Here is a 21,433-nt window from a genome sequence, read left to right as displayed (position 1 = left end):
TAGGTAGATAAGTATAGTCGGTCGTAGGGTAGTCAATAGCGGGCTCGTATAACGAGGTACCCTACGTAGGTAGGTACTAGCGGGTAGTCGTTCGGCGGAATACGACATTCTAAGAGGAGGGCAAAGATAGCGTAAAGCACGTATAAAACATAAGTACTCGTATAGGTAGTAACTATCTTATCGTTGTAGCGGTAGTAGTAATCCGTATTATCGTTATTATATACTCCCCCCTCCCCCTTCGCTACCGCTTCCTTATACTAAGAAACAAAGTTTAAGCTTTTTATGGCCCCCCCCCTTTGGCTAAAGCTGGCTAAAGATAGCCTAGAATATGTGGCGCTTTAATACTTAGCCTAGCTAACTATATCCGAGACGTACGGTCTAGATATATACCCGATATATTATTACCTCTAAGTATTAAATCTAGCGCTTTCTAGGTTCTTAAATCGTTTAGGTTCTTTAGCTATTCGGCTATTAGACGTAGTTCTAATCTCGTACGTAAGGCGCTAGTCGTACGGTTACTAGTCCTTAAGGATAGATAAGAGCGTTCGTCGTCGGCTATACTAGCTTAGTATTTCGCGACTCGGTCGTATCGTACTTACGACTTAGTCGCTCGGTATCGGTATCGTACTTACGACCAAGTCGCTCGGTATTAGTATCGTACTTACGTAGAGTTTAGCTCTCTACTTTTTAAGGCGTAACTAACTATTACGGGCGAGGGGGCTATAACATAATCGGGTTAAGATATATATAGTTACGCGAGCTATCTAAGAGGTCTAAGAGAAGTCGAATAGATAGAGAAATCGGAAGGACGCTAGCGCGCGGAGGTGCGGCCGATGACGTCGATGTGTCGCGGGGCAGTGAGTGAAAGGGCTGTCTCGTGACACTTGCATCGTTCTCACTTCCAACCTGCAGCGTCCCTCAACACTCGTCCTTATAAGGGCGACTGTCCTACCGCGGTACATGAATGCACCTTAATCCAACACCTCCTCGCAAAGTCCTCCCCTAAGTAAGCCGCCTACGTAAACAGCAGATCTATCACTAGACTCCAGTTGCGCGGAACGATCGCTAGCCTATGCTGTTTGGTCCTATACACTAGCTCCCAATACACGAAATACCTCGCCTCCCTCGGACCCTGAACAGCAGCCTCAATCGCGACCGAGAAGATAGCCATTATGTGGCGGTGCACATCGGCAAGGGTGTTGGCCTTGTAGATAATGATGATTTCGGAGCCTAGGTTGATGCGGTCTGACCACCGATAAGTTGATCTGTTGCGTGGCAACGCACCCGTGCCGGCGTCGACTTTGAGCTCAACTTAAGTGGTGTCGGCTCGAGGGACCGCGGCTGTAGCGTTGTAGCCTGGTGGTGATGAGGTCGTCGCTAGTCGTGCAAAGGCACACTGAGGCGGCGGCGCGATTGGCTCAAGAGGACCAGAGATAAGTGGGACAGGAGCGCGAGGTGCATGAACAGGAGGCGGGACTCTCGGTCGCGCCGGCCCATAGTTGGCGTACCTGTGGTACTGGAAGAGGTCGGAGAACCTCATGGTCGGAGAAGATGGTAGTGTTGCTTGTCCTGTCGGCTTGGCAGGCTGATGATGCTTCTGACTGCTGGCGAGCCTCATCAAGTGTTGGCTGCTCGTTGGGTCAAGATCGAGGATTGTGAAAGCGGCGGATCTTTGGTCGCTGTGGACGTAAAGGTCGAGTATGCGCCTCGAAAGTGTGGTGTTTGCCACATCAACTTTGTGTGAAATCGAGAAGTCCTTCAGTTTGAAGCCGTCCGTGCATACTCGGATAGCCAAACTTAATTGCATATGTTCACCAAAACACGTAAGCAGTAGCTGTATCTTCACCCTTGGACGGGCAAGGCCTGTGCAACCATGGCTTCACCTTTCATGGATCCAGCATCTTTCTCATCGATTCGTTCACTAACACCAGCGAGTTCCCCACCACTCTGGCGCTTCTGCTGCTTGCCGCCCTGTGTTCCAATGGTCATCAACGGTACAAGCCCAATACTCACAGCAGCCGCCGCAAAGCAGGTCCAGAAGGTCGCCGAGTACGGTTGCGTAGGCCGGTCCCAATAGCTCGAGAGACTTGGCTCATGTTCTAAAGAGCCGAACACCGCAGTTGCAACTCCCAGCCCAATCGTCGAGCAAAGTCTGGTAACTCTCTGGAAGATCCCACCAGCGGTGCTCTGTTGACTTGGCGGCATCGAGGACATGACATACACGTTCGCCACGTTGAACTCCAAGTCCGCACCAACGACCATGATCGTGAGTGCCGGGAAGTAGAAGGTCCAATAGCTGTCATAGACGGTATTGACGGCGAACAGAAGCATCGCTACAGCGTAGGCGTCTTGCAACCGTTCGCAGCGGTATCACCCAGACACAATGCTGCGGAGAACATGCCAATGCCACCTATTGTGAGAGCAGTACCAAGGAAGTCAAAGCGCTTTATCGTCTCCCAGGTCAGTAGCTCTTTCGCTGTGAAATCCTTGGGCACGGTCACAATAGCGATGACCGTAAAGACCAGGAAGACGATCGCCAACAGCCAGAACGATGCACGCCAGCCGAAGAGACTCGTAGCGATGCCACCGAAGATGGTGCCAAATACGAAGCCGAGTGGATTGCCTGCAGAGAAGCAAGCGAAGGCAGCATTCTTCCGACTGCTTGGCTTCTCATAGATAACTCCAAGAAGGCCGACTGCAGGCAGAACAGCAGATGCACTGAACAGACCGAGCACTTCATTGATACGTCGATGGTAATGGCATCCTTGGAGAACCCAGCAGCCAGGCAGAAGACCGAGAACAGGAAGAGAGAGCCAACAAACATTGATTTTCGTCCAAACATGTCAGCGACTCTCCCGAAGAACAGAAGGAAGGCACCACTGCTGAGTGAGCTAGCGGACGAGATCCAAGTGATTTGTGCTGTGGTCATCATTAGACTGTTGGAACTATTAGTATATACATTCTGCAACTCATTCGCATTGACTAACTCTCGTACAACAAAGGATGAAATGACAGTGACCGAGCCTGCCAAGAAGCTGGTCATGCCAATCGCCATGGTGGCAGTCAACACAAAGAGGACTTCCTGTGCAGTATTCTTGAAGCACGCCGGTCGTACGTTGTTCGTCTGGACCGGCTCAATGGCGGCCATTTCATCGATGCCTTCGCCACCGACACTTGGCATTGCGCTTCTAGTGGTTGGTGCGCTCTTCTCATCGTCTTTGGAGCCAGGCATTGCTGATGGGCAAAGGACAGTTTACATTGACACCTCAGACATCGAAGAAAGATGTTGCAGATGAGCAGTTATCGGCAGATCGGTTTCACTGCCGTCGGCAAGGATGACTTAAGCAGTGATCGCCTAATGCGTTAGCGTGCGCCATCGCGGAATACCGCCATTGATGTCCACCGGAGCAGAACTTCCCACTCAGGTACGCACGCGTATTGCGGCAAAATGTCGTTGCACTTCCACCTAAATCCTGCTCTGCTACAACGTGTCCACCTCAACGCGTGTGGTCTTTGTTGTTGTGTCGAGGCGAATATACCGATATCGCAACCTGCCCTTGCGCCATGGCGCGAGCTCGGACTGCTCAAGCGATTTGTCGTTGCTGCTTGCCAGTGCTTGCTGGCTAATGCGTGTCGTGGTGTCAAATCTTGCTACTGCCAGGGTCAGTTGAGCTTCAGCGTCTTCACGCAATCGTACCACAGCTTTCCTCTCGCACATTCCGACGATACTAGCGCTGCTGCTATGGTATGAAGAAGTCTTATGCGCGTAGCATCGTTTCAAGTTCTGTCGATCTGGGTAGAGGAACAGAGCTTGCTTGTGGCGAACTGCAAGTGACATGCACGGCCGCCTGGATCATAGCTTGAAGACAGCCCAATCGTCCAGATTCAATGTAGCCAGTACTCCTCGAACCGGTCCTTGAACCTCGCAACCATTCATCCACTGCTTCGGTCCTGCCCAGTAGTTGACGAAGCCTTCGGGCCCAGAGACAATCAGAACATTTCGGCCGTGAGTCTCTCCATCACCAGTATGTCTCAGCTTGTCAAGTACCGTCTTGACATCCTCTGGCTTGATATATGTACCCTCCTCGTCAACGTAGTAATCCACCATGATCCTGCTGCTTTGCCCATCCTCCACTCTAGCCTCCTCCTTCACGTCCTCCAACATGCGCACCAGCACGCCCTGCTCTTGCTCGCTGTCCACGACCTGTTTCTCCTCCGTCTTGCTCGCCCACCCGAACCAGGACCATCCCTTCTTCTCTTGCACAGTATTACTCCGTCCACCCGCACACTCCTCCCTCCTCCTCGTCGCCCACATTACATGCACTCTCCCCTCTCCCTCCGCAACCAAATCACAAACCTGCAACGCCGGCGCAATGCCCGTTCCACCCGCAAGGAACACCACATTCCTCACATCCTCCGGCACCTTGTATTCTCCCTTCACGCCCCTCACCTCGGCCTCACCCGCCACCGGTACTCGATGCAAAAACCCACTAACCTCCCCCCTCTCCTCCCGCCTTATCAAAAACCTCACCTCATCCTCATGCTGTCCCCGCGCCTGCGGCAGTAACGTGTAGCTCCTCGCAATCTGCAACTGCGGCTGCTTAAACTCCACAGACGTAAGAGCGCGTTCGAGGGAAGGGTCGTAGAGGTCCAATGCTACCCCGGCGGTCGGTCTGAGTGTGAAGATGGAAGATGTAGAGGAGACGGGCTCTTTTGCTATGAGGGTGTATTTGACGAATTCGTGCCGGGAGGCGAGGCCCGATTGGTATTGATTTGGGATGAGGTACCAGCCGAGGGGGATGGCGAGCGCGAAGAGGGCGAGGGCGGGGAGGGCGAAGGAGCGTTTCTCTGGTTGGTCTTGTTGTTGATGCTGGTGGGCGTCGTGGGATGGAGTGATCGGTGTGGTTTTGCCTGTTGAGGCGGTTTCATGTAATCGCGTGCATTGTGAGAAGGGTACACAGCTTAATCGCTGTTGGCAGCGTGTGTATCGTGTGTTTCTGATCAATGACTGACCGAGACGGAGTGGCCGCGATGACATTGCCTGTGGAAGAAATGTGGAAGAAAGGACTGTGAGATAAAGATAAAGTGCTGACTGTGCAGCAGATTCAAGGTTGAATCATTTAACCGGTGGTGCTGGTCTGTGCCAGTGAAAGGTTCGCGGCGCGAAGAGAAAGACAGTAATACGATCGTCAAAGATGCCGTCGTGGCTAATGTCGTCTCTCTGATATACTAAGAACACATATGTCTGGTCCTGTACTCTTCCTCCAACGTACGCGCTGTTGGCAGTACTGTCGCTACTGGGGTATCAATTGCCTGAAGCAATGAAAGCAAAACGCCGTCCCAGCCATTGCCTACCATCCCTATAGTCCAACCCATGCTGCCGTGTCATTGGCAGCTAGTCATAATACAAACGCCTTCTCAAGCCCTCCCATCATACAGAGTCACATTCCTGGCTCAGGAGCTCAAGCAGTGAGCTCCAGCTGGAAGGTGTATTGAAGATTCTCCTTCACGGTCCACTCCTTCAACATCGCGTATCCAGCCCTGGCAGCCAAGTATGGCTTGGTCGAGAGCAGAATTGGCAACTTGTATGGTCCAGCAAGGGCGCTTGGCTTCAATACCTCGCTGTTGAGGGCTTTCTCTGAATGTGCCCGCCAGGCAGATGGAAACATCGTCTCAATAGCCTTCACGTCAGGAAACTCATCCTCCCACAAGCGACCTGCCTTCTCCTGTACCATGATGGCTTCTTGAAGCACCTCAAGGGGTATGGCAGGATGGGCATTGTCCTTTGGACGTTCGGCACTGATTGCGAGGATCCTTGAACTGTACGACAAACCCAGACCTGCCGTTACGCCGCGAAGTGGAGCGTATGCCAGGCAGGAACGCTTGGTCAGATGGTAGAGGCCAGTGAGGCTCTGCCAATTCCTGTGTTGTGCAGGACGCTTTGGATTGGCAGCCAAGCTGGACTCGTCAGCGCAAGTGAAAGCTAGAAGGTAGCAAATCAGAGACTCCACGGTCTGGGCCGCCGCAACCTTCTTGTCCCTTTGACTCGAGTTCTCAGTATTGAGGAGAGAGCTGGCAGCCCGCTTAAGGTCTCTGCCCATGGTCTCCAAACGTTTCTGCTCGGTCTCCCAGGCCACCTGCGCTTCCGTCTTGACAGGCTGGCTAGAAGGTGGCCTGTTAGACGTTCCGTTCACTTGCCCACTATTACCAGGCGTATTCGATAGCTCCGGAGGAGTAGCATGATTGCCATTGCTGTCCTGAGACTGTGAACGCTGCATCGATGTGGAAAGCAGACCTTTGCGTGTGCTCGGCGTTGCTTGAGGTCCAGATTTAGGCTGGAATTGCGAGTCAAGTTCGCGTTGCGCTGGTGTCGAAGGTGCCTTTCGCGTGTTTGACTGATCTGTCTTCTTTCGTTTCGCAGCGGATTCGCCGTTCGTGTCTTCGGGAAGTGGCCGTTTCTCTGCAGCTGGTCGCTTCTCCTCCTGAGGTTGCACCGGCCTTTGATCTTTCTTCTCGATCTTGTCCTTTTTAGCAGGTCCTACCTTCTGAGCTACGCCCTTGGCAGGGGTCGCGTCTTTCTGCTCGCCGTTGAGTTTCGAAGCCCCCACTGTCTTGACAGGCGCCTTCGCAGCTTCTGTGGATGAAACAAGTGCGTGCTGCGCAGACATGCTCTTGTCAGGTCTGGGTCGCATCTTCAAGATCCGTGCGATGTCGTCTCGCCGCGCCTTCTTGTATTTGATCTTGACCATCAAACTTGCCTTGGCTGGTGGCTTCAGCTTCTTGGTAGAAACCGTGATATTCGTAGCAGCATCGTCACTCTGCGAATGCTCCGGGCTTTTCGCGCGCGGCGCAGAAGTCTTTGCTCGACCTTTCTCCTCGACGTCTGAACGCACAGCAGGTGAGCTGGATGTAGCACGAAAGCCATTGCGTGGCACGGGTGACTTGTGTTTCGTTACAACCTCAGCCTTCTTCAGAGGCGTCAGCTTGTCGTTCTTCTTCGTCGTAGAGTTGGATGCGGATGAACGAGCTTCTAATGCCTTCGCCACATTGCCGGGAATGGTTGGCGACAGTATCTTCATAGACGAGATCTTTGCAGGCGGTTCCTCTGGTACCATTGTCTGCAGTGGGGAAAGTCTTTCTGGCATGCCAGGTGGCTGTAGTGGCGATAATCGCGGTGGCAGACTGGTCTCCTGCGCCTGGCTTTCCTTCTTCGTCCTGACGGGCGCCCGTGAAGTCGTTTCATCTTTCCGCCGCGCAGTATCGGGCTTCTGCTGTTTCGAGGGAGTGACATCTGAAGTCTTCGCTTTCTTCGCAGCAGGTGTGTCCCCATTCACCTTCACCTCCGCCTTCTTCAGCTCCTGCTCATGCTTCGGCTTCGTTGTTTCTTGCTCCCTCTTGCGCTTCAGCTCGTTCTGCGGTCTAAGCGTATCTTTCACCGCCGCAGTTCCTTCACTCTCAACCTCAGCTACTGTAGCAAGTATCTCGTCATCCTCGGCCTTGACCCGCTCAATGGGCCCCTTCACAGCTGGCTGCCTTGCTGGCGCATCAGCACCTTTTGCACCCTTGAGCTCGGGGGTGGTAGTCCCGCCTGATTTGTTCTTCTTGTAGTCAAGCAGGCTGATCTTCTTCTTCGGCGCGCCATTTGGAGTGTTCGCGCCAGTTCCAGGCCTCGTCTTATCGGCAGTCTCGTTCGTGGACGCCTCTTCAGCGCGGTTGTTTCGCAGCTCCCACATATCTGTGCCGGGCTCGTGATAGACAAAAGTCTGATATTGAATACTCTCGTCCTCACGATCATCAATCTTGAATGGAGTGTAGTAGCGCCATTGTTCGATTTGCGCCTTGTAGGAGTGTCTATACGGTTCCACATCTTGCGGTATGCTCAGAATGTATGGATCGGCTCTGGTGACTTTCTGCATGCGCACGACCGCAGCATCTATGGCATCGAGATCCTCCTGATCTTTCTTGCTCCGGGTCCATTTTGGCGAGGTTGGCTGCCTGTCTTGTGACGCATTCGTCGCCGCAGACATGATAACGCTAGCCGGTCCAGAGTGAGGTGATAGACTGCATTAGAGGTGCTATATCGCGTGCGATTGGTGGTTGTAGAGTTTGTGGTGCATTGGATGTTGTGTTCGGAGTTGGTGAGGTGCTTCGCGCCAGAAGTGAGCTCCAGCTGCGAAGGCGGCGGCCGCTCTTGTGTCTCAGAGAGACAAGTGATGGCTTAATGGCGCACGCGTGGCTTGTTCGGCGGCGTGAATGTCATGCAGGCTCCGATCAATGGAGAGATGCGCGTCCTGCACGCTTTCTTGGTGGTGATGGTAGATACCGAATGGCGACACTGCAGCTCGCGAAGTCCCCGCGACCGACTCGACCCGCGACTCGGATTATATGTGCAATGCAGTCGCGAGATGGTCGTCGAACTAGTTGTAGGATAGGCGCAGTGGTGGAGCTGCGATATTGACGTTTGTGATAGACGGTGAGAGGACAATGAATGAGTGCAATCGCGATGTAGTAGCAACAGCTGAGAAGCAGTACAGTACTCGAAACCTACATGTACATGTACGAACCCGCGTGTTATGACGAAGCCTTCCGAGCATGGTGCCAACTCCAACACTATATGCGCGAGGACGGACGTTCACTTGCTCGTGATATTGAACGGTAAGAACATGTCTGGCGCGCTTGACCGCGCTCATGGCATTCTTTGTTCTTTTTCGTGAACATCGGCAGGTGGTGCCGCGTTGTGAGGTGGACGACGGTCAAGACCCTGTCACCTCTCTCGAGTCTCGATACTGTACCCGACTCTTCTGCGAGCCGCCGTTCCGTGGAGCGCGTGCGTCGATCATTGACTCTCCCCTGAAGGTTTGCGCCAGGGTACGCTTCCGATGTCACGTTCGCCGAGATGAGTACAACACCTGGATCCTGGAACATAGCAACCACGCTATCGTCGAGTTGCCCTTTTCATGCCATCTGTCTACTCTAATGCATCGCGCTGAAATTGCTCAAAGCTCATCGTCTGTCTCGTCATCGTCAACATCGTCAACATCATTAGATGGAGCTGGTGGAGTTGGTTCTTTCGCTGGTGATTTCGCCTTTCTGCTCGGCAGTTTTCGCTGAGGCGATGGCGACTTTTGTTTATCAGCATTGATCTTTTGCGAGCTGCGCTGACCCCGATGGCCCTTCCGGGTCGCCTTTGTTGCTACCCGACGTGTCGTCTGAGAGTCATCAATCGCCGTCGCCATCCCACTGCTGTCTCCTTCAACGTCAAGATCTTCATCTGCGAGATCTTCTTCGTCAGTCTCTGGGGTCTCTTGACGCCTTCTGTCTTCTTCTTGGGCGTCATCTGTACCATCGGCAGTCGCATCGTCTTCACCTTCATCCTCAACTTCTGGGGCAGCTGGTTCAACAGTGCCGTGGGCTTTCCGCTTCCCCTTCCTCGAAGCTCCTACTCGTTTTGTGCCATTGGACAATCTAGCTTGCTCGACTTCCTCTACTGCGTCAAAATCGACTTTGGCACTTGAGAGCAGCCGTTGCTGATCTCGAATTTTCAGCTTCTTCGCGTTCAATAGCGCAGCAAACTTGCTTAGCATCTCCTCCTCATGCTGTTTCTTGGCCTTGACAAGCTTGTCGAGCTCTGCGGATAACTGCGCGACTTGTGCTTGCTGCTCCTTCATGTGTTCTTCAGTATCAGCAAGGCGAGCTCGTAGGTCGTCTCTGTCAATGAGAGCCTCGTCAGTCCAGCCGATGAAGTTCACCTCGATATTCCCAGTGTCTTCTTCGAGCTTGATTGCGGCCAGCTTCTGAGTAATGCCGCTAATATTCTTACGAATAGTGACAGTAAAGGTCTTGATATCGACCGCCGCCACGGTCTCCACTCCTTCCAGGACATCCGGAAAGGGCCCTTTTGGAAGTTGGTGGAGCAAGGCATATGAGAGCACTGTCTTGAACTCTGCAAGATTGCCCTTGAAATTGCTTGCCTGCAGGGTCTCGAGAGAAGATTCTTCCACGTTGCCGTGATACAGACGTTCGGTGTCGGTTCCAACCAGCTTCAGATCTAGCGTGTCCGGGCTTGTCGAATGGTCCGCGACATGGAGCACCAAGTGTTCCGTCTTATGGTCGGTGCGCTTCAGCCGAAGCAGTTCTTCTCGGCGCGAGGTTGCCATGGTGAGTGGTAAGACGGCGGTGGCAACAAGATTTGAAGATATCAAGTTGGAGAGATTGGAAGTGACCAGGCTCGAGGAAGCCTGTTTCGCGTCCAAGGCATCCACGATCGCGAGACCCTCTGTCCAGAAGGATGTCCGTGTAGGCGCCAGGGATCATCCACACTGTGGAAGCGAGAATAGCTCGCTTGAGATTTGAAGGGTGCAAAGGGTGCAATTCTTGTCGCGTGATACACGCGTCATTTGGCCGAGTGAATGGTGCCCTTTCTGCGCATTGCCGTCCTCGAGCCAACTTTTATACAGTAGCTAGCCGTAGTAGCTAGCCGTAGTAGCTAGCCGTAGTAGCTACTGTCGGGTAGTACCTCCTAGTGTATTCGTGTCGCTAGTTCTAGTTGTTTGAGCTTGGACGCTGACCCTGCAGAGCATTAGCAAGAACGAGCGGGCCGAAGCAAGCGCGACCGACAGACGACCCGCCATCTTTGCTACATGTACTTGCCGCTGCACTCCTGCATTAGAAGGACTGCATGCCATTCACCGACCTCCTCCACGCACACTGCCTCGCTCCTGGACATCTGGGGGAAATACTCTCCCAGCGCAGTGAAAGCTGCACCAGGCCAGGCAGCTGACCGCTATGGCCACCACCGACGCCTCGAAACAGGTCGAAAGTTGGGACGACGACGATGATTTTCACGGCGAATTCCAGGCCTTCGCGGCAGGCAGCACCACCGGCACTGCCATTTCATCGCGACTGTCAGTCCGCTCTGAGTCGGTGGCCGGCGGCGACGAAGACGCGTGGAACGTGGTGCTACAACCCAACGACGATCAGGCCACGACCCATGCCATCGACTCCGCGAAACAGGCAGGAATCCCCATTCCCACCAACATACCTGCCAGCGCTTTGCTTGGAGGCACCATCAAACGCCTTGGGAAGAAGAAGTCGAAGCAAAAGATAGACGATGATTGGGACAACGATCTCGAGATGTCTGACCAGCCACTCAAGTTGAAGCCGCGGGCAGAAGACGCCAACGTCATGTCGGGAGAGGACATGGACGACTTCGATGACCTCGAGGGCAGCCTAGGCATTCGATTCGCGGGTACGAAACGCGACGGTACACGAGCGAGAAGCTCGTCTGCTTCTGTGATGAGTCCGAGCTTGGGCTCTGCCACAGCCGACAGTGAGGTCGATGACTTTGGAGGCCTCGAACTGCCAGAAGGCCCGATGGACTTCGAAGCAAAGCTGCAGAAACGCCGAGCGGCAGATGCTGAGCTGTCAGATCTATCACAACCCAGCACGACGCCCGCTCTGGAGCAACCAGCCACCATGAACACCAACACACACAAAAAGTCGAAACTTGAGTCAAATGACAATGACGACTTCGACAATGACTTTGACCTCGGCCGAGGCGGTATTCTGGACGTTCGGAAACGGACCACCAACAAGAACGTGCAGGTCAGAGCATCTGAAACTTCGACTCCCGCCACACAAAGACCAGCTACAACACTGAACTTTCACGACAGACCCACTGACAAGCCCATCTACAACCGCTCACATATTCCACGCCCAGTGTCTGGTTCAAAACACACCTCACGATTGGATCCTGTTTTCGAGTCTGGTGCTTCCCATCATGTCCGCGAGCGAAGACAACCGACCACGACAAGCTCTCAGCTGCTTCGATCTAAGCGCTCGATGCCAGTGTTACGGAACCAGTCCAGCAATAGCTCTTTCCAGAGGACACCTGCCCCGTTCTTGCCTGCTGGAGTTTCCAACCACCAGTCTTCGCATGTGACTGCTCAGCGAGCAATGCCATACCACCTTCGGAGGGACTCTGATCCTCATCGGCAGGGAGCCCAGTCACCGCCACCTCGTCCCACCTCGAGGCTCGCCCATCAAGTGACCCCAGACACTCCGTCCCGTGCTCCTAGGCAGAGACAAGACACAGCACCGGCGTCGCTAATCCGTGAGGCAAAACTCATGCAGACAATCAAGAAACCTGCACGAAAACGCAATTTTGGTGACGGCTCTGAGCTTGAGATTTTCGATGATCTACCCACGTCTGCCGTGAAAGAAAGCAAGTTCACTAAACAGCCTGTTGCGCGCGGTCCTCCCAAGCAGGGCACACTACGGAGAACGCAGAGTCGGAGTGAGTTCATGGACCCTACCAAGCGCAACTCTGCATACTCTGCATCTGCCGTACCCGAACGTATGATGACGCCTGCACCCCCCAAAACGCCTTCGAGTCCGGTCAGAGGCCTTCATGATCACACGCCGAGCTATCTGCGTGACACTGCCGCAAGTAGAATTGCCAGAGAATCCAGACTTGTAAATCAATCACGCCCCAGGAGCGAAGGACCATTGCAACCTCTTACTACCAATTGGAAAGCTCAGGTCGCAGCTAGGAGCCCTCACAGCAGTCCGAGTGCGAACAGACAGCGGAGCAAGAGGCCTGCCTTGATCGCAGGTATCGGAGGGTCCCACATACCTAAGAGTAAGTGCTAAGCGAGATTGAAGATCTGCGGAGCACAACTAACATGACACCAGGTGAGAAGGGCATGGTCTACAACCCGCAAACTCTGCGCTGGGAAGGCAATGAGAACACGTTGGCTCAATTCGACATACCTCCTCTCGAAACACCTTCGCCGTCCACGAACACACAAACCTCCTACATGGACAGACAGCACGGTCCATCCACCTCACCCTCCCGACCCGCACTGATCGCCCATGTACCAACCGGAAACGGCCACAACATCCAAGTGCAGAACGGCATGGTGTACGATCCTCAGCAAATGAAATGGCTCAAGGTCAAAGGTGGACGAGATGTGTCCGGGCAATTGTCTCCATCGGTCACAGATGCGGACGACGAAGAGGATGCTTTCGCCGGCATTGAAGACCTAAAAGACGAGAACACTCCCGTTCCAGGTGCTGGTGGTCTCGGTGGTCTCGCAAGTCCGTTGTCGCTCGCAGCTGGAGGCGCTGGCGAGCTACATGAGGAGTTCGATCTTGGTCCACGCTTCTGCCGCATTCAAGAGGAAGAAGAACAAGCCTGGCGCCGGAAGTGCGAACACTGGTTCGTGCCCTCGAACGAAGGTCCAACATCCTGGCCCGACAATGGTCTCTGGAGAAGAGCTATCCGAGATATCGTTCCTCGCGATGTCGACACCCTCGGTGGTCTGTGAGGCGTGTGAAGGCCTCGCATTGTATATTTTGCTTTTGCTCTTAGACTGCAGATAATTCTTCCCACTACACCCTGCAGCAAAATCTTAACGACGATATGATGAAAGCAAGCGAGCAAGCTGGAAAGGCGGAAACAAAAGCGAAGGTGTACTGTGACTGCGGCGGCGCTGGATATGGGGCGCTGTATGTGTCGTTAATTGCGTGGAAGAGAGAGCTCCGCTTCCTATCTACGATGAAGTTATGAGCATCATGATCATAGAGCTCACCTCAACTTGTCGATCCAATCATGATCCTGCAGCTCCTGCACTACACTGCATTTTGACGTTAACAAGATATCAAGCGAGCTTGCCATCTCGATGCAGCAGTTCGTCCGTTCGCGTGGTAAAGGCATGTTCCACCACGTGTGCTTGGCGCGATGCATGATGGCAAGATGGTAGCACGACAGGCGTTGCTAGCAGCACGCTGCGATACCTCCACGAATTTCCAGCCACTCAACTGCAAGCAATGGACGCACGTGTCTCCATCGCCGGCGAACCTCGACCTTCTTATAATGTTGCTTCGCCAGCTTCGCGAACGGCAAGGAAGCTAGACACCTCTTGGCTGCGTTTCTTTCACGCAAGTCTGTTGGTACTGCCCAGTATGCCCAGGCTCGTGGAGGTGTCGCTGGTTGCTTGGCTCGTCCTGAAGAAGCAGGAGCGATGGCACCACGATGCCGGATGGCCAATGGTATCGCGCGATGCTGCACGGGTACAGGGCTGCAGTGCTTGTCTGACCGGCTCGATGTCGACGGCGTTCATCAGGGAAGGATTGTTGCTGTTGGGGTCGATGTCGTGGAGAGATGAAGTGCACTGTGCATGCAGGCACGGCAGACCGGCGTGGGAATAGAAAGTGACATGGCTCTGGGTAATAAAGTGTACTTTATAAAGAGCAGGGTTTCCGCACGCGCTGCACCTGGGTTCATCAAGGTCTTCTAGACACTGCTCTCCCTCGTGGCACTGTTGAGGGATTGACCTGTCACGATGCGTTTCGTCACTCCTTCGACAGTGGTGGCTGCAGCTAGCTTTGCTGCTGTTGCGACTGCGCAGACTTTCCGACGCTTTGGGACATGTCCTACGTTAGGATGTGTTATTCCTCCAGATCAACAGGATTTCCTTGCGGGACAGTACTTTGACATTCGTGTTGAGGTGCATGCGCCTGTCAATGGATCCGAGGCGACGAACGGAGAGCCGGATGAGCACTTCACCTTTACCATCGCCAAGGTTGGGGGAGAGGCGAAGGATGTGAGTGCGTACTTTGAGCTCGAGGAGCCCGAGCTTGAGACTTGGGACTTCAGCTGGTTCGAGTGAGTTAGCATGTGAAGACTGCCCAAGAATCGCTTCTGACTTCAGTACGCAGAGATCTATACGCCCAAGATGCCGACACTCCATCCATCATCAACGTTGCCTCCAAGGCCTGGCGAAGAGTAGCTCTGTACGAGCCAGGCGACTACGAGGCCATCCTCAGCTACAATGGCACCAACACGACCGCATACTGGCACGTCCGTGACATTGAGCAGGTCCGCAAGACCAAGAACGTCCTCATGTTCATCGGTGACGGCATGACCACCAACATGATTACAGCTGCTCGCTTGATCGCCCACAAGACTGTCAATGGCCGCTACCAGAGCTTGATGCAGCTGGACAAGTTCCCAGTGCTTGGTCACCAGATGACTCACGCCATCGATACTTTCCTCACGGACTCAGCAAACTCTGCCACTGCCCTGTACACTGGCCACAAGTCGGTCGTCAACGCTCTTGGTGTTTATGGCGACACATCTGAGGATCCTTTCGATGACCCCAAGATTGAGAGCATTGCCGAGATCTTTCACCGTGTTTACGGAGGGCACATCGGAATTGTGTCCACAGCCTTCATCGCTGATGCCACACCTGCAGCATTGACTGCCCACACCAGAGACCGTGGCGAGTACGGCGCAGTCATCGACTCTTTCATCCACGGCATTGTCAACTACACCTGGACTGAGTGGAATGGACCTGATGTTCTCTTCGGTGGAGGTGCCGAGAACTTCTGCAGTCCAGAGGTCGGTGGCGAGACATACATGGACCAGGACTACTACAAGGTCTTTGCTGATGCTGGCTACCAAGTCCTCTACAATGGCAGCTCTCTCGAGACCGCCTCCAACTCGGAGCGAGCGCTCGGAATCTTCACCCAGTCAAACATGGCCAAGTGGCTTGATCGCAATGTCTACACTGACAATTTGGAAGGTGGAGAGAACAGCCCGACTTGCGATGGTACCGACGCCGTTGATCAGCCAGGTCTCCGTGAGATGACTCTCAAGGCCATCGACATCCTCGAGACCCGCTCGAAAGCCGACGATGACAAGGGCTGGTTCATCATGTCCGAGGCTGCCTCTGTCGACAAGCAAATGCATCTTCTCGACTACGACCGCGCTCTTGGCGAGCTTCTGGAGCTTGATGACACCATCCGTGCTTCAATCAAGCACTTGGAAGAGCTTGGCGAGCTTGGAAACACCTTGGTCGTCGTCACTGCCGACCACGGTCATGGCTTCGATGTCTTCGGCAGCGTTGACACCAAGTACTTGAATGAAAAGACCGATCCACGTGAGAAACGCAAGGCTGTCGGGACTTACCAGGAGTCTGGTCTTTCACAGTACATCAACACTATTGGTGACGGACACCAGCTCAAGTACGTCGACTCCAACTTCCCAACCAACTGGGACCCACGGTACACTCTAGCCCAGGGTTTCTCCGCCAATCCGGATCACCGCGAGAACTACCAAGTCCACAAGAACAGCCCACGCAAGGCAGCGACCAACATCACCGGCTTCCCCGCCACCGACTACTTCGTCAACGACGAGGATGCCCAATCTGGCTTCATCGTCAACGGTACCCTCCCAACCAACGCCGACCAGGGTGTCCACTCTCTTACCGATGTCGCCGTCTTCACCATGGGTCCAAAGGGCTGCCAAGAGCTATTCGGAGGTGTGTACAACAGCATTGACATCTTCTTCAAGATGGCCGAGTGTTTGGGTCTTTCTCAGGTTCCAGCGGGTGGCAACGGCCACGGTAGCCACCCAGGCTACGGCAAGGACAACGCAGGCAAGGCCAAGGAGTGTCCAGAGGGCAACTACGAGCACTACAGCGAGAGCAGCCCAAGGTATGGTGGCAAGGACGGTTATGCTAAGCCTGGCAAGAGAAGCCAGATGAAAACCTTCAAGAGGAGGCAGTCGTACCACTAGATGGTGGTACATGAGGTGTATGAGACAGGTTGACGAGATGTAATGAAATGATACCAGATGATGATAGCACACAGAGATGTAACAATGTGAAGTGTATATAGCATAAAATCGATGCTGTTTCGAGTGAAGCCACCGGGGCTGTGGCACGTCTGGTTGGAACGATTGGGCCGGCCTTCAGCTCCCGAACATGACTGCATACAACACCTTTACTGTACCGGTTCTCGTGCATGTCCATGTCAGCGCCACCGGTGCCACCGAGAAGGCGAAGCATTCTATTGAGCGGGCCGACCTGCATCGGCTGCAACGGTCCGCTGCATGATGCTGCACCCGCGATCCTTCGCGTGCCATTCCTCCCTCTTCCAGATCGGTCGAGTACCCAAAAAGAAACATTGCGTCGTTCCTGCGCAATTTTGGAGAGGCAGTCTCGCGTGGTCGAACGCCGCGCTAGGCTGAGATGCGCCTTTCTGAAGAAGATTGTGCAAGCACGACTGAGCCGACCGGTCAACGCTGGATTGTTCTTGCGGTTCGGCACGAGTACAATTGCAACGCGACTCCCTCTTGTGTTGACGACAGTGTTGATTCCCTCTGTTTCCCGCGCCATCTTCCTTTCAACGCACTCGCTACCTTACCGTCTAACACTGCACCACCACAATATCCATCTGGAAAGCCAACAGAATACCTCAAGCAGACCTACCGCCTATCAACAACATCAAGTCAACCATGAAGCACACCATCACCACCATCCTCCTATCGGCGGCCATCGCCTACGCCCAGACCGACGACAGCTCTTCAGAAACCTACATCAGCTCAGTCTGCGCCCCAACAAACTCCACCGGCTTTCCAGACTGGAACGCACCCTGCAACGCAGCCCAAGCAATCCAAGTCCAATGCATGTACGGCGAATCCTACTTCCAAGAACTCCTCAATCAATACGGCAACCCCGGCAAGCGACAAGCCCGCAACGAAGACGTGCCCATGCAGCCAAACGCCGCCCAGCGCACCTGCATCTGCCAGTCGCAGTTCTGGAACCAGGCGAACGGCTGCGCGGACTGCTACAAGGGCCACGGCCTCAGCGAAGCAGAAGCTGGTATCACCAACAAAGACATCACCTCGATTTCATCCCAGTACTGCGCCGCCAGCTCGACTCCGACACTAGGACTCGCAGACTGGCTCTTCCAGTATGCCGACAGCATGGCTTCGGCTTCACCCACTGCGACTGCCAAGTCTTCGAGCTTCAGCGATCCGATCGCCAACAAGACGGAAGTTAGCTTGTACTTCACGCCCAGTGTGACGGGGAGTGCGGCTTATATTGTGGCTCAGGCGACGGGCAGTGCTACTAGCAAGGTCAATTCTGTGAGTGGGCAGATCAGGCCTACTGCGGGTGGTCGTGCTAGTGGGACGACTTCTGGGAATGGTGCTGGGAAGACTGAGGCGGCTGCTGTTGCTGGGTTGATTGGTGTGGCTGGGCTTGTTGCGTTGTTGTAAGGGAGGGGAGTGGAAGTTGGTGTACAGTACCATGATAGGATGATCAAGGATGGATGACCTAGTCGAATGCAAGGGGGCTTTCAAGCCTGGTATCTGCCGATCTTGTATCCGTCTCCAGTCGCCAGCAATAGCCATACGTTGTGATGACGGTTAGGTCATCAGGTCGTCCTACACGATAACTTGTCCTCGAGAGTCCAGTATCCAAACCTCTCATCCCAAGAACAACACAAGCCAGCTGAGAGAATAATACACTTGTTCCTGTCATTCCACTCTATACCTAGCACTCATGGGTAAAGTGTAGTCGCTATGCAAAACTTACAAACGCTCAAAACAATCATATTTCATCAACCTCTTCATCCTCAGCACCCTTGGCTTTCGCTCTCGTCGTGCCATTACTGTTCAGCGTATCCAAAGCAATACCATGCTTCTGGCTCATGCCAATAGCTTGCCGTCCAGTTTCAGAAGACTCGAGGAACTCGCGCAGCTTTTCCTTGAAGATTTCAAGACCTTGTGTGCTGGCTGCGTTCGTCATGCGGAGCATGGGGCCCCAGAGGTTGAGGGTGTAGGTGACGTAGGCGCCCGCGCCGAGGAGGATGAGGAAGATGAAGTAGATTGGGTTTCGGAGGACTGGCAGATGTGTTAGTGGGGAGCAGTGCATCCTTTGTGGGAATAGGAACTTACCTGCAACGATCTCGTTCCAACCAAGCGCCAAGAGCAAGCCATAAAAGTACAGCGGCACTTGTGTCATGCCACCGATTGCGCTGCGCTTGGCCTCGACATAGACTCCATCTGCAGTCTTCTTGAACCTTGTCTCAAGGTCTTGTTGTCTCGCATCAGTGATCATCGTTGTCTCCTCGTCGAGCGTCTTGCCTTCATCTTCATCGATACCGCCGATAGGTGTCAGATCTTCCTCATCGGCGCTTGTGACTGTACTTGGTGGCTCTCCGATCCAGGCGTCGAGTGGTGGAGACGCTGAAGTTGTCGATAGCCTGAATTTCGACAGTAGCGGGATAAGCGTCAGTGTACTTTGTCGTGCGCGAGTGTATAGTCCCTCGATATCGTCACTCGGTCTCCATATCCTCGGCACGCCTTCCTCATCGTATCGGAACTTGTCTTCGAAGTTCTCGCGGAGCTTGAGCAAGAGGTTGCCCTCCATGACCTCCTCATCGATCTTGTCTCGCAGAGCACCCCACGACTTCCGCCGCAGCCGCCAGAGACCAACCTCGACCTCATCTGGGCTAGCATCGAAGCTGCGCGCTCGTTCAGTGAAGCGAGTCTCTGCGTGTGACACAGTGTCGGTGAAGACATTCCAGATACGATCCCAAAGGTCCTTCTCGGTCTTGGGCTTTTCGCCCTCTGCTGGCGCCCCAGACCCGCCTCTACCAGATCCAAGCTTGTTGAATTCCACGCCAACACTCTCGCCGAGTTTGCTGCGCACCCATCTTTCGCTTCTCGTCGCCAATCGTCGCATCTCGTCCTGTCGCAGACGAGCGCTGACCTCGTCGAGGTCCTTCTTGTAAAGGTTCAGCTGCTGCTTGTAGTCGCTCCAAGGTGTTCCTGCAACCAACGATGCCATCGCTTCTGATTCGTACTTTTCGAGCGCATGCTTCTTCTCAGTCTGTACAATCTGGTGGAAATCGTAGTTCGAGCCCTTCTTCTGCCCTGCCTTCACCTGACTGCTGACGGCCTCCGAGAATTCGTTGACACCACTCTTATGTGCAGCACTCAGCTGTCCGAGGAACAATGTCTTTAGCCTGCCGTCGATTTTCGCTGCCAGCTCGGCTTGCTTTGTCTTGAACACACCCTTGTGGTATCTGCTTGCCTCCTCTTCGAAGCTGACCAAGGCTGTTTTCCGTGCACTCACCATCGCTTTGCCCAGCTCTACAATGACAAGCGGCTTGCCAGATGTGATCGCATTTCCTTGTCGCTCTTCCAGAGGTGCGATCACCTCATCGAATAGTACCAGCACCTCCTTCGAGATCTCATCGCATCGGAATTGTGCTAGCAGCTCTTGCTGTGTCGGTAGGTCCAGGTCCTTGTTGCTGTCGATCTGCTCCCACACACCAGCCGCATACATTGGGAAGCCATCAGCAGGTATGCGACGATGGTACTCAGGTAGAAGAATCGCCTCGGATCCATCCTCCAACCCAATCCTCTTAGGATCTTTGTATCCTTCCCTGAACCTCGTCCCAAGCCTCGCAACCTCCTGCTCAAACTTCTCTGGCTGTAAGATCTTATGCGGCAGCGCCACAAACGCAAAATCAAAGTAATCCTCAATCTTGCTCTTCTCCAACCCTGGTGGCTTGCTCAAACTCGCCCAGATCCTTGACAAGTCCTGCACCAAGGTGTTCTTCAGGTTCTCCAGTGGTGTCGTCCCTAGGTGATCTCTGATGACAAAGAACAGCAGCGTTCTCGCTACGCTCTTCGAGTCCTTCAAGAATAGCTGCAAATTCACCTCGAATACTGTCTTCAACAGCCCCATGTTGGCTCCCTGATACAACCCCACCTGGTGCTCCCAGATATTCACAATGAGCACCTCACTCGTGGCCAGCGCGAAGAGTGCACTCTTCCTCTCGAAGTCCTGGTCTTCTCCTCGTTCCCTACCATCCGTACCCTCCACATCCATAACCAAGATATTCTCCGCCATCTTACTCCCCTCGTTCTTGTTCTTGCTCATCCATATTCCCTTGGTCGTCTGCCGTCGCTCCTGCTCACTCATAACACCGAACTGCGTCCCGAACAAGTAGTTGAGCAATGTGCTCTTTCCCGTACTCTGTGATCCAAAGACAGAAATAAGGTGGTAGTTGAATCCCGCGCGGATGATCTCCTGGACCTGGAGGTATTTGGAGAGGTTCGGGTTAAAGGTCTTGTCCTCATCGATGATCTGGACGCCATGCTCGAAGTCGCGGTCGTCGACGCTGTCGCCGGTGCCGCCGAAGTGGCCGTTCATGATGATGCTGGGTGCGGTGGTCTGGCGGACGCCGGGATTGGGTCGAGTTGTGGTGGTGCTACTCCCGTTCGGTTGGGAGGGCGAGGTACTCGAAGCCATCGCGGCAGTGACAAGTATTCCTTGGTACTCGTCACGCGGTTATGATGTACTTGACCCCTTGGTGCTGATTCAGGTGGGCAACGGCATGAGATGGGATGCTTTAAGCGAGCTGCGATTGGGGGAAGGGCCACTTGGCGAATATGACGTCGGACATTGACCAAATTTACATGTATGAGCGTGAACAAGATGAATGTTTTATGTTTCAGCCATGAACGTGCACAGGCTGCAGAAGGAATTGGGTTCACTGAAGAATCTTCATGTGCAAGTGCTCGGATCTCATTCTTCGACACAAGCTTCACTGGTATCATGTCTTAAGT

General features: G+C 53.9%; 8 protein-coding genes across 8 annotated transcripts; 3 read left to right on the top strand and 5 right to left on the bottom strand.

The window, feature by feature from the left end:
- Positions 1-1,312: 1,312 nt before the first annotated feature.
- Positions 1,313-3,232, bottom strand: CLAFUR5_03366 (uncharacterized protein; the record flags this gene model as incomplete). The annotated part of the gene is made up of 5 exons (XM_047902514.1): positions 1,313-1,796; positions 1,847-2,348; positions 2,411-2,718; positions 2,775-2,936; positions 2,988-3,232. The coding sequence occupies 5 exons, from the start codon at positions 3,230-3,232 to the stop codon at positions 1,313-1,315; spliced, it is 1,701 nt and encodes a 566-aa protein (XP_047758653.1).
- A 621-nt stretch (positions 3,233-3,853) lies between these two features.
- CLAFUR5_03365 (uncharacterized protein) lies at positions 3,854-5,038 on the bottom strand (the record flags this gene model as incomplete). The annotated part of the gene is made up of 1 exon (XM_047902513.1): positions 3,854-5,038. One exon carries the CDS (start codon positions 5,036-5,038, stop codon positions 3,854-3,856), a length of 1,185 nt encoding a protein of 394 aa, XP_047758737.1.
- A 424-nt stretch (positions 5,039-5,462) lies between these two features.
- CLAFUR5_03364 (uncharacterized protein) lies at positions 5,463-8,027 on the bottom strand (the record flags this gene model as incomplete). Its single annotated transcript, XM_047902512.1, has 1 exon — positions 5,463-8,027. One exon carries the CDS (start codon positions 8,025-8,027, stop codon positions 5,463-5,465), a length of 2,565 nt encoding a protein of 854 aa, XP_047758736.1.
- A 969-nt stretch (positions 8,028-8,996) lies between these two features.
- On the bottom strand, positions 8,997-10,157 carry CLAFUR5_03363 (uncharacterized protein; the record flags this gene model as incomplete). Its single annotated transcript, XM_047902511.1, has 1 exon — positions 8,997-10,157. One exon carries the CDS (start codon positions 10,155-10,157, stop codon positions 8,997-8,999), a length of 1,161 nt encoding a protein of 386 aa, XP_047758733.1.
- A 628-nt stretch (positions 10,158-10,785) lies between these two features.
- CLAFUR5_03362 (uncharacterized protein) lies at positions 10,786-13,328 on the top strand (the record flags this gene model as incomplete). The annotated part of the gene is made up of 2 exons (XM_047902510.1): positions 10,786-12,640; positions 12,694-13,328. 2 exons carry the CDS (start codon positions 10,786-10,788, stop codon positions 13,326-13,328), a joined length of 2,490 nt encoding a protein of 829 aa, XP_047758732.1.
- Positions 13,329-14,345: 1,017 nt separating this feature from the next.
- CLAFUR5_03361 (Alkaline phosphatase H) lies at positions 14,346-16,582 on the top strand (the record flags this gene model as incomplete). Its single annotated transcript, XM_047902509.1, has 2 exons — positions 14,346-14,668; positions 14,722-16,582. The coding sequence occupies 2 exons, from the start codon at positions 14,346-14,348 to the stop codon at positions 16,580-16,582; spliced, it is 2,184 nt and encodes a 727-aa protein (XP_047758735.1).
- A 720-nt stretch (positions 16,583-17,302) lies between these two features.
- CLAFUR5_03360 (uncharacterized protein) lies at positions 17,303-18,067 on the top strand (the record flags this gene model as incomplete). Its single annotated transcript, XM_047902508.1, has 1 exon — positions 17,303-18,067. The coding sequence occupies one exon, from the start codon at positions 17,303-17,305 to the stop codon at positions 18,065-18,067; it is 765 nt and encodes a 254-aa protein (XP_047758734.1).
- A 334-nt stretch (positions 18,068-18,401) lies between these two features.
- On the bottom strand, positions 18,402-21,116 carry CLAFUR5_03359 (uncharacterized protein; the record flags this gene model as incomplete). The annotated part of the gene is made up of 2 exons (XM_047902507.1): positions 18,402-18,694; positions 18,749-21,116. 2 exons carry the CDS (start codon positions 21,114-21,116, stop codon positions 18,402-18,404), a joined length of 2,661 nt encoding a protein of 886 aa, XP_047758925.1.
- Between the last annotated feature and the right edge of the window lie 317 nt (positions 21,117-21,433).

This window comes from Fulvia fulva, chromosome 2 (assembly GCF_020509005.1).
Source record: "Fulvia fulva chromosome 2, complete sequence".
Classification (NCBI taxonomy): domain Eukaryota; kingdom Fungi; phylum Ascomycota; class Dothideomycetes; order Mycosphaerellales; family Mycosphaerellaceae; genus Fulvia; species Fulvia fulva.
This window is presented reverse-complemented; position numbering and strand designations above follow the sequence as displayed.